We start from the raw sequence: 11,772 nt of genomic DNA, 5'->3' as shown, positions 1-11,772 counted from the left end.
CACTAGGATGTCCTCAGGGATACGCAGATAAAGTTTATCGTATTAGTTCTGGGAAAGAGGCAAATGAGACCTTCCCCCGAACACACTGCAAACTGTTGAAGGAGTAAATTGGGAATCATTTAAAATGAATGCTGTGTATGTCGTTTATTACATTGATGGAGCTCACTATACAAAGGAACAAAGAGCGATTTTGGCAGCTAGAACAAACCGCAAAACCAAACAAGGCAAATATCAGTTTGTGATACAAAAGTAGTTCAAAAGGCATAACTGTACTTGTGAATTGGCCTCTCAGGTGTCCAAACGTGCATTGTCCTGCTTTGGCGCAAGCACTGTAGAGGTCCACTGGGTATGTCCATGCAGTCAACAGTACCCTGCCCGTCCATCCATTGCAGACCGATAAATGCAGAAACTGAACCAAACCCCCCCCCCCCCCCCCCCAACAAACAAGGAAAAAGTACTGCGACTACCACGAAGCCACATCCACTACCTCGCCTTGAGCACACGTTACATGTCCAACCGTCCTCAGCACGAGCCGGTTCTTCAATTTTGTGTACCGCGAACGGGTGTGTCTCCCTCCTCCCGCCGCCTCCTGTGTCCACACAGCTGTTTGCGGGGTACATACATGTGAGTTATACACGTACGTGCGTGTGCGTGCGTGCGTGTGTGCGCGCCTGTGTGCGTGTGTGTGTGTGTGTGTGTGTGTGTGTGTGCGTGTAGGAGTGTTGTTTTGTGTCACAAGAGAAGCTCGCTAGAGCACAATGTCCTTGAGGCGCTTGCTGCTCGGGGATTCCTTGTCTCGGCCGTCGTGGAGAAGCGTGTTGATCTCCCTGACAGCTGGCTCACTGTCCTTCCCCTCGGGCTGCCGCAGCAGACTGTGGTTGGCGATCCGCTCCGCGTCGCGGCATTTCAGCGTGTTGTAGGCAGACGGCGGCTTGGCCGGTGGGCTCTTCAGGTGCACGGGGGAGGTGATGGGGCTGGCCGCCTCGCGCCCGTTGCCGGCTTCGCGGACGGCGCCGCCGTTGGCCTTGGGGCTGCACACCTGAGACTCGTGAGTCCGCTTTCCCTTCAACTCGCCCCGCTCCGCGTCCTCGGGCCCATCCTTACCGAAGGTGGCAAATGTCCTCTTGATGGTGCCGTCCTCGTAGTGGGGCACGTCCACCGTGGTGGCCTCGATGGACAAGGCGATGACATTGCGGCCGTGCTCGGGCGACTTGACGCGCGCCGGGATGGAGTGGCGGGGCATCCAACAGCGGTCAGAGTGGCCGAGGATGCGGCACTCGTCCTGGCAGTGGAAGCCTTCGCTGGGATCTGGGGAGGCACATAAGAAAGAGGGAAAAAAAACCATGATTTTAAGTCCATAAAAACGTTGCTCATTTGAATAAGGAGATCAAACTTTTTTTTTCTCACAAAAAAGTCACACCTTGTTGCATTTGGTTTAAATCAAAATACCCCAAATTAAACGGACTGAATTCCAACATCTGCTCAAAAACCGCAGCACCGTTAACGCACTGCTCACGGAAGAGCAGAACTGGGTGTTTTGGGCACTTCTGATATGCCAATTAAATTAGGTATTGTTAAATCAAAAGTCCATTTGCAACTCTTGTATAATTGGGTTTTCTGTAACAACACTAGATGAAAGGCAGGTTTAAACAGTGCAATCAGATATCTGGCAGACAGAGAAACCAGCCTGGTTCGTCTCTGCTCTTCCTCTCTCTCTCTGTCATCTGGCGCCGTGTTATAAATATATAATGATGTTTAACGCCGAAGTGAAAAAAAAAAAAGATTTCAGTCAGTCAGTATAACTGCAGTCTTTCGTAATTTGTTATGTTGGAGGGGAAGGACTTTCAAGACATTTTTTGGGCTGGTTACAACAACAAAAGTGTCGCGCTTCGTCACTCGAACTGAGAATCTGTAATTATGTTTCTCCTGTTGGTTTGATTACACAGATATGTACAGAACTAATTCTGGGAATCATTTAAGCCCCATCACTTGATTGATGATTGAGCCCTAGACAAACATTACAATTACAAAATAGCTCAATGCCACAGTGGTACGTTTTCCACCTGCTCCGACGTTGAGGAGGAACCCGCCACACAGATGCAGAGCGGCACATTACTGCACTCCGCTACCGTTTGTTTCACTCTTAGCAAGAGCCATCCTCCTTTTCAGAGGCCCAAGGTGACAAGAGGGGATTGTCAGAGGGATTGCCATCGACCCAAATGCATACGCTTACATCTGGCAATCGCAGCTTGACAGATCACCTAATTAAAATCACTAATGATCTGTTTTTCTCCCTTCTTTGCTGCACTCATGAGAGGCACCTCAGCTAGACCCTGGGGATCGATATTTAAAGATTGGAGACAGGCTTTTCAGGGACAGATATGCCAGAGCCGTCCCTCATAAAGTATGATCTGATGAGACCAACGGATGGCATGGTGACTAAATGACTGGGTGCATGAGTAAAGGCTGTCGTGGGTAGTTTCAACCCAAATAAGGGAGATGAGATCCGGAGTAATCATCATGCCCGAAGGCTGAAAATGAACACCAGCAGAAAAAAAGAAGAGAGAAAGCAAAGAAAAGCATGAGCGACCGATGTCCACGCGAGCGCTTCACAGAGAAACGGAGGCGGCGCAGAATTAGCCTCCTTTGATCATGTCTGAATGGCCACACGCACACTGACACACACAGACGTGGCATTCTCCTCAGTAAATGCAGACTGAGGCATCTTCTTCCTTACAAAGGACAGCATCGCAATATGCCTCTCAAATGAAGTCGGAAATGACAACACAAGTTGATGATCTTACAGGAATTCTGTGTAAAAATATCAGCTTTGCGAGATACGATAACACTATCGTCCCCATTAGCCAAACACGCAGGTTTATGACACGTCTGTACAGATAAAATCCTCCTATAAGGCCGATAGGAAAGCCAAAGCAAATTCAATGTATTTTCCACTCTTGTATGTATGTAAATCTGCATTAATGCGGTTTGTTCTTGCAATCAAGGAGACAAAGGAGAAGGGATTCAGTGAGAAGGTAATAATGTAATCAAAAGCCTTTACGAAAGTCGTTACCAAGTACATGATGGAGCGCAATGAATAACATTTAAACTAAACAAGCCCAAATGTACGAGATTAGATTTTCCACCCTGACGTTTTCTTTTATGAACTTTTCAAATCCTGTTTTTTTTTATCTGTGTAAAGCTTTATCCTCAATGGTTGGTGCATTTTCTTAATAATCTGTTAACAATAAAGATGACTATATTGCAGTTGTAGTAGTAATGTACAGTATAAACCGATATATTAAATCTTATTACTTACTGCCATTGAATAACTGTGTATGATATCTGAATTTGAATTACATTTAGTAATCTAAAAATGGCCCCCGGAACCTTTTTTGACGAGTTTGATGAATCTTTTTTTTTTCTGCACTGATTAAAGATCTCATGCTCATGACCTCAGTTTCCTCTAAATACTTTTGGCTTGTTTTTCAATAGCCTGAAGCACTTTTTCTAAAGCATGAAAAGCCTCTAGGCACAAAGACGTAAATAAGTTGTATGCTCTCTTCTTAGCGGTTGTGCACAAGCAGTGAATGCCTTTTTCCTCTCCTTTCCTTTAGGGGGTCTATGGGAGAGCAACTGGGTTGTAAATGGCATTGTTATGAAAGTCACATGCCATTAACACTGACACATCCTTCCTCGTCTCGGAGCTTCACAAAACGCAGATGTCGCTTTAGAAGACCCCAACCAATGAGAGAGATGTGAATAAAAGAAGTGACAGGCCATGGACCTCTGACAAAACACAATCTCCTCCTATTCCAAAAAGAGAGTAATTCATTAATGGCTTTTGCAGTAGTGCTTACGTTTGGAAATCTGAAACCTTCCTCCTACTGCAAGCTTGTATTCAAAGTCTTCAGGAACATAAGCCTGCCAATCCGTTCCAGGAGCAGACTTTAAGTACGCTACGGAGCAGGATGTCATCGGGGACGTCTCCTATCAATGATTTAATACCTATTAATTGAGGGAGCTCCATTGGGAGGCTGCCTCTGTTGTTCTCAGTGCTCCACATTAAAGATACAGTCTATTGGAAGTGGAGGCAAAAGAAATCTACCAAATAACCTAGTTCTGGTATCAAATCAGACATATTGGGATTTAAGGTCCAAAGACTGGCAACGGTAGTGGGGAGCAATTTAAAAATGTATGAACTAGTGCGCGTGGTCTTTGAGAATAATACATATTACCACTTCAAATGCAAAAGCCACATTCTCCTGATAATTCTGCATGTAGTTTCCTCAAATCGCATCAATTTGATTCAGCGCGGGGGAGAAAACCCATCCGTTCCCCGCCACTACTACTGGCGTCCGCAGCATGCGATGCATGCATCCGGTTCAATCCTGTCCTCTTGCCTCGATGCGATGAAGGCGTCTAAACTTCCAGTTACAGCGGGACAGATCTCCAGCTTCAGCATTGGGGGATCCCACAACCTGACAAGCCCATTGCTCAACTCACCCCCCCCTGCACAGCATATAATGATCCCTTCACGTCGTACAGCCGGAGGTGATATTTGTTTGTTGCTAATGTAGCAAAAAAAAGAGGAATCAGCAAAAGATTAAAATCCCATGACACAAAAAGGAGAAGGGATGTTTTCAGTGAGAGAGGCAGGTCCCCCGAAAAAAACTCCCTGAGCTTTCGCCAGCTATTTTTGCGTATACTGCTTGGCTTCCGCATGAAGCCTGGCTTGGAAAACACAGGCGCTTTTCCCTCCAAAAATTAGCTCACACAGCCTCAGGGTCTAAAACAATGATGTAATCCTATAAAATTAGCTTAAGCAGCCACAAGGAAGAAGAAAAAAAGGGTCCTGATTTAACGGCCACAGACGGGGTTGAGTTCATGTGAAACCAGACTCAGGTGACAAAATCTTCATTTCCTATTTCTTAGTTTAACACGCGCCACAAGGCGATGGGGGCCTGCTGTGCGACACAATTCAGTCAGTTTGGTTTTACAGCATGATAAACCCTAAAAAAGAATTTGGAACAGCAGCGTGGCATGATAAATCATTTTACAAACAATGTCTGCCACTTTTGCCTTAAACTACTTGTATTTCCTCTGTGTACTGACATTTTTGTTGTAGCGGTAACAATGGATGTCCTGATTTAGTTTGTCGTATGAAAAAAGAAACTCCTGACAGTATAATGCAACTATGAAAGCCAATCGCTTAAAGCAATTTCAACTTTGATACGCTTTTTGTGTGAACCTGAATAGACTATTCAGATTTTTTGGATTTTCCTCGTTTTCCTGTTCTTTCCTCACTGATCAAAAGCTACCAATTACCCCCCCCCCCCCCCCAAAATTACTTAAATGGGGAGAAAAAAAAGGACGAAACCTGAGGGCGGGCAATAGAGGAGACATCTTTCTGCAGGATGGACAGAAGTGCAATACTTACAGTTACAACATATTAAATATATGATATAAATGTAAGTAAGGCATCACAAATCGCTTGTCTATAGTCTGAGACGACCATTGTTAAGCTCTGGTGATTGAAAGAGCTGTGGCATTATGCCCTGACGCTCTTTGAGGACGGGCACAAAAAAGACGAAAGAATTTGATGCACAGGAAGTTAAATGCATGGGATCTCAGTCGTGACGACCGTTTCTGAGGACAGCAAGCCTGAGGATTTGAGATTTTATCAGCTGCTAAAATTCTATCCACTCTTGTGGTCTCATCTTGGTGTATCTCTGACAGCGAGAGGACTGTTTTCTAATTGCTCTCCATATTAATTTTCCAACCTGGCAGTCACATGGCAAAGACTGATTAAATCTAAATTGTAACCGCCGAGTCTTGATGGAGCCTGTGATGCCGTAGCTAATGGAAGTATCACAGGGAGGGAGAAATTCACAATAGATGGCACCAGCAGAACCCGAGGAATGGCGGCCTGTGAAGGGATAACCCGAACTCCACAGGCTGATCACAGCACCAGGGACGCAGCTTAACATCCTGTCTGCCCTAACTACCGCAAAGGGCAGTTCTACGGCCAGCTGAGGCCAGAGACTTGGCCGAGCAGCCTCCCACACGAGTCACCGGGGAGAGTCCAAGCACTGCTGTCATCCCGGCCGGCCAATTCAGTCTGTGGGCCATAAATCAGCCCGGAGGCTTGGCTCCTGCGGGAGCGGCAAGATGGAGTGTGATGGTCTTGTTTTTACAAACAGTGGAGGGGCACCCTTACTGCGCCGCGCATGCCATCATTCTCGACACAGCACTGGGTCCTCTCCTTCTTCCCACAGCATCTGGTTCGGTCACATCTAGAGATATCCCCCCCCCCCCCCCCCAACCCCCCTCCCAGACGACCCCAGATGCCTTGCTCGCCGCTCCCTGCACAAACCAATCCTTCATACTTCTCCTCCTCCTCCTCTTTCATCCCGACTCACGTACATCGCTGTAATTAAATAAATCATTTCTGCCTATCGGACCAGAATAGCTTCTTCTCTTCTTCTTCTTCTCTTCCAATTCACGTATTAATTGTTTTGGAAATTACACCCACTTGGCGGCCTTGTTAGTTAGTCGTACGGCTGGTGGAGCCAGGGGCCCGTGTGACACTGGTTCTATTTCTGGGCATTAGTACCACTCAATTTATCAAGAACGAATCCACTGTCTAATCCATTCAGCGCCGCAGAGGCTGTCTGACAGTTTGTCACTTGCACCCGGGCCGGCCCGTGTCCTCCCAAAAGCCGATGCAAAATGGCAAGTCAATTTAATCCCCAGCCACTCTTACAGTCAAAATTCTTTTCAAACACTTGTCAGTGTCTGTATGGAAGCGAGCAACAGCTCAATCCAAATTCTGCAAATGTTTACTTCCTCTGTTTGTATCCCCTCCCTCGCCGCTCGCCCATCCAGCCCAGCCCTGTGCGTTCTGCAGCGGGTCCTGGTATAAAGAATGCATTTACAAAATGGTGCTGACAAACAACGCACTGGCTTCCAAATTGGTACAAACAGCATCTGTTTAACAGCTGTGTAACAGCAGCGTTAAGAGAAGAAAAAAAAAAAAGCAATCGCTACGAGGTTTTATAAATCACTATGTCATTGCGGAGGAATGTTTGTTTTTTTCCCGACTACTAGCCGATGGACCGCTCGATGTATTGGAAATGATACGAGCCGGTTTGTCGCGGTGACACGCATGGGCGGGCCGGCAGTCGGTGGCCCGGCAACGCGTCCTGTACACGACGACGCTCGCTGATTCCCTCAGCTTATTGCGCTCAGCGGGCTCTTGGAGGCCTAGCGGCGTCTCGGTGAGGCTGCAGAAGCATTGCCTTTGGCTTCCATCCTGACGTATGCAACACTTGGAGGGACAGGATTTACAAGCAGTCAGACCACCGTGTGATCTGAAGGTTTTCAGAGTATAATTCCTGGCCGAGTTTCATACACTAGATGAGTCAGTGACTGTTTAACCCTCTCGACAGCCGCTCTGGACGGGATTTAACCCAAGCACAAAGGCACAGAGACCTAAGCCTGGCTGCTCGAAGGCTGAACTTGACGGAACATGAAAGATCAGAAAGCCTGTGGGAAGGCCTGTATCATGTCTGCTTGAGAGGAGCCCGACCGCTCATCCACACTGCCACGGCAGGATCACGTCTGGTGGAGAATATGGTTTTCTTACAGATCAATATGATGAAAAAGTAGCCGCAGAACAAACAAATTTGGGTCAATTTCTAGTGTTTGAGTCAAATCGTTGTCCTTGGAGCAAACCACTCCTGTTGTTGCTTACAAATGTTTCTGTAGCACTCTGGCTATGAAGAACTATTTCAAAGTGTTTGGGATGTGGAGATCCAGTTGCATGTGTTGGCCGACTGTGAAGAACGTGTAACACTTAGGATAAAACAGCACGGTGAGATAATCAAACCACTAATCTCAAACTGAGCAATTCCCAGAGCTTGTTAAAAGTGGCCTTCAACACATTTTTGTATTATGGAGCATATTTAATTTAAAAATATGTGACTTTTTGTGATCAAGATATTAGGAGCATTTCGACGTAGCTAGACTGCTGACATACATGTTTATGGTACCGCTTTCCCTTGTTTGCTCCTTTATCTTGAGCATAAAGCTTCAGGCTTTATTGTGTTTTCATCCTCTGTGTTCAGGTGTGTGTGTTTATGTTCATTTTGTCAAATAGTTTGAATTTTGTGACCCTTTAATTCCACAAATGTCAAATCAGGAAAGAGGTTCATTAAGTTCATTCATTTTGTTGTCATATTTTGATTTATTTAAATACACCTGATAACTACAAACCTCCAAAATGAACTAGGAATATTTACGTACTTCCCTGAGAAAATATGATGGTTCTTCTTGAGCTTATCTTATTCACATTACTTGATATATTCCCATTTAAAAGAGGACATTGTTTTGCAACCAATCATGTAGGAAGGAACTCAAAAGTATCCAAAAGGCCACTGATATTATTTATTAGTTTTTGAGCAGGCAATTGAGCTCTTAATGACACCTTCCTTGAAGCGTTCCACATATTGGTAAGTGATGGGTAATAAACAGATTATTTCGGACAGAGAGACACACACACATACTTGTCATTAATACGATTGCATCCCCAGCTTTGTTTGATAAAGGTAGAAGAAGCATTGAGTTGTACTCGGATGTGCTATACACTAATGACAGAAATAGTCCCCCTTGTCAATTCGCAGCGTCCAAACTGCCCTTCTAATGATGGGCCTCTAATTAACCTGTGTTCTGGCGCCGCAGGCCCACAGCAACAACACAACGCGCTCCCAGAACTCGGCACAGCGGGCCGCTGACGTCCCAGTTGCAGACCTGTCCGATGCGCAGCGAGCCGGCCAGTCGGCCGCCCGCTGGCTCCCGCTCGCTTTCCCTCTGCCTCGGCTCGTTTGCTCAACAATGCATCGGCAGAGGACGTCTTTAAATACACTGGCACTGGATGCAGCGTCTCTGTGTTTAAGCTTGACCGAGCTAGCAAGCTAATTTGCTCCTAAACCCTCGAGTCTGGGAGCAGCAAAGGGGGACATCAACAGTCTGTTAAATTACATGTGTGAACGGGCTGGGGGGAGCGAGGGGGGAGGGGGGGGGGGGGGGGGGGGGTAGACGGAAGCTTTACGTGAAGCCCTAATTGAGAGGAGAGGTTTCGAGGCAGCGGGGCTTTGGAATGGGAACTAAATGTCCGTGTGGTCACCCGGGGAAATACCGACACCAGAAGTGAAAATTAGACAGCCCTCCATTGAATCTATGGGTGTACTGTCAGCAGGTATAAATCCCTATTGTATTATATTATTTTAGGTGAGAGTTTTCAGCAATTACAATTGTCAGGAGAGGAAATACAAACCACACGCGCCAGAGAAAATGATGAGGGGGGAAAACATTGGGTTGTTTGACAGTGGGATCTCCATTAATAGACAAAAGGTCCATGGCGATTTGAACATGTTCCCCTAAGACCAAGACTTGTGAAACTTTTCATCCAAAGAGATGAAAATTGCAGCTGAGAAATGGATGTGGAGAAATGGATTCAGGATTTAATGGTTTTGGACAATCAATAAGCCGTAACAAGTGAAAAAAGATTATATTTTTACATTTGCCATGAAGAGACATTTTTCAAATTTTTTATTTTGGGTTATTTTTTATTTCTTTCTGAAGGGCTACTTCCATTAGCCATCTGAAATAAAGGCAATACAACTCTCTCTCTCTCTCTCTCTCTCTCTGTGTGTGTGTGTGAGAGAGCTTCAGCTTTGCCTCAAAAGAGTGGCCTTACATAATTAATATAATGTGGCTTCTTGTTCAGTCATGTTCACTTTGTGTCAGCCAGGACTGAGTTTTATATTCCATTTTATCTCGTTACAAAAGCACCAGCATGGCTCTGACTCTCTCCATCATTTCATCCTCCTTTTCACTCTTTTCTTTCTCTCTTCCTTTATCCAAATTTTCAACACGGTAACCTGGAGGGTTTGATGGGTGTGATGGGCAGGTGGAGCCCAGCAGGCAGGGAGATATACAGTAAGAGGGGGGCGGGGGCACACTGGGACACCGATCATGGTTTGAAAAGACGGTCCCCCCTGTTTTCCAAAGAACCAGAAACTGTCACTCAGGAAGGAAAGACATACAAAAGAATAAAGTTTAAAAAAATATGTGAGGCCCTTGTGAAAAGGTGATACATTAGATATACACCCACTGTGCTGGGGAAAAGCAACAGGGAGGCCATTTCCCCGTCACAAAGGCCATTCAGTTTGCCATCTGAGGGGAGGGGGGGGCGGCATACTGACGCTCTCCCAGGCTCTCTATTATTCACCACAGTGAGGCCGGTACCATGATACCACTTAATATAAGACAGTCCGTAGCATTAGCCGCTCCCCGATTGAAATGGAGGTGAAGACTGAGCCGGAGAAAAGAGAAGGAACTAATGGGCACATCTTTTCTGATTCGAGGGACACGACTATAGCATACATTGGGATGGCGGCCGGGGTCTGACACAGTTCTAGTAATTGGATTTCTCGGGCCCCGTGCCCTCTCATGATAACATGCTGAGCTGTGACATGAAAAGTCCTTATGTGTGGCAAGGGAGCAAGGTGCAGCAGAGTAAAAGTGACAGGTGTCAAAGATCCAATTCCCTCTCCATCCTGGAGTTCCTTTTCTCTGGAGGCAGCTGAGGAACAACCAGCGCTGTGGTAAAGCCACAACACTAGAATTGACATTTAGTCGCAAATCCGAGCCACTTAAAACCATGTAGAGTGCAGCGAAGGAGGAGGCGGAGGGGGGAGGGAAGGGCAAGTGTGTGGGGTGGGGGGGGGGGGGGGGTGGGGGTGGCGTAAGCGCCACGGATATAGGAGGTCATGACCTGATTGCTTGCTTTATTTATTTTCTGATCTTAATGTGAGCTGAGTATCGCATACCCCATTTCCTACGATGTGCCGAAGAACACAAGCCCCACTGGTGATCTTTTAATTTGGGGGGGGGGGGGGTAGCGCACTGTCCGGACTCAGTCCCCTCCCCCATTCTGGCTCCATCTTTAACGAGGACTGTACCAGAGCAGGCACATCATTAAAAAGAGCCATTCTGCGACTTTCCTGTCGTCTATTAAACTTAACAGCCGACCTCTCCCATTACCTTTAATCCTCCCCTTCAAAGAGACGGGGGTCAGCAGGGTTTGGCAAGAAGTCTGTCCTTCAGTCAATTGTACATACAATGAATAACAGTAGAGGTCCCTGTAATATACCACACGTATTTTGTTCTGTAATATATATATATATATATATATATATATATATATATATATATATATATATATATATATATATATATATATGTATAAACATATATTAGATTAACAGTTACATTACATTGCATGGTGCACACAAACCAGATTGTCTATTACGTACTAATGTGGTATGATAATTAGCTAATGCCCAGAAAGATGAGTGGTAGCCCGGAGGAAACATCTTAGTAGAACAATTCAAAATTGGAGGGCATTTGTGAATAACATAAATGTTGATGAATTTACTTTTATTTGATTTTCCACCCCCACCGCCGTTGTAGAAACACCACTCTGCATCCTGTCCTGCTCTTGACCTTGCTTACACTTGAAGAGAGTCGTAACGGGCAGAGCTCTTACTGAACATCGCGAATACAATGCCCAATCATGCGTGATCTGAAATGCAAATGTGCCAATCCACCAAATGAGGAACAAACAGAGGACGTGGGTCTTAAAAGACTGAGGTTCTTGGGTATGACAACATGTTGAAAGACAAAAGTCTCATGGAGGTGGGGGAG

The 11,772-nt window shown here is 45.8% G+C and overlaps 1 protein-coding gene across 7 annotated transcripts in view; it reads right to left on the bottom strand.

The window, feature by feature from the left end:
* Positions 1-425: 425 nt before the first annotated feature.
* pcdh19 (protocadherin 19) overlaps positions 426-11,772 on the bottom strand; it is a 49,805-nt gene continuing 38,458 nt past the window's right edge. For all 7 annotated transcript variants that reach the window (XM_062560587.1, XM_037460385.2, XM_037460386.2 and 4 more), the window contains exon 5: positions 426-1,308. In XM_062560587.1, coding sequence (XP_062416571.1) covers positions 749-1,308 — 560 coding nt within the window. In that variant the 3' untranslated portion in view covers positions 426-748. The remainder of the gene's footprint in view (positions 1,309-11,772) is intronic.

This window comes from Pungitius pungitius, chromosome 2 (assembly GCF_949316345.1).
Source record: "Pungitius pungitius chromosome 2, fPunPun2.1, whole genome shotgun sequence".
NCBI classification, from domain to species: domain Eukaryota; kingdom Metazoa; phylum Chordata; class Actinopteri; order Perciformes; family Gasterosteidae; genus Pungitius; species Pungitius pungitius.
Note: the sequence above shows the minus strand (reverse complement) of the source record. Positions and strands in the feature narration are given on the sequence as shown.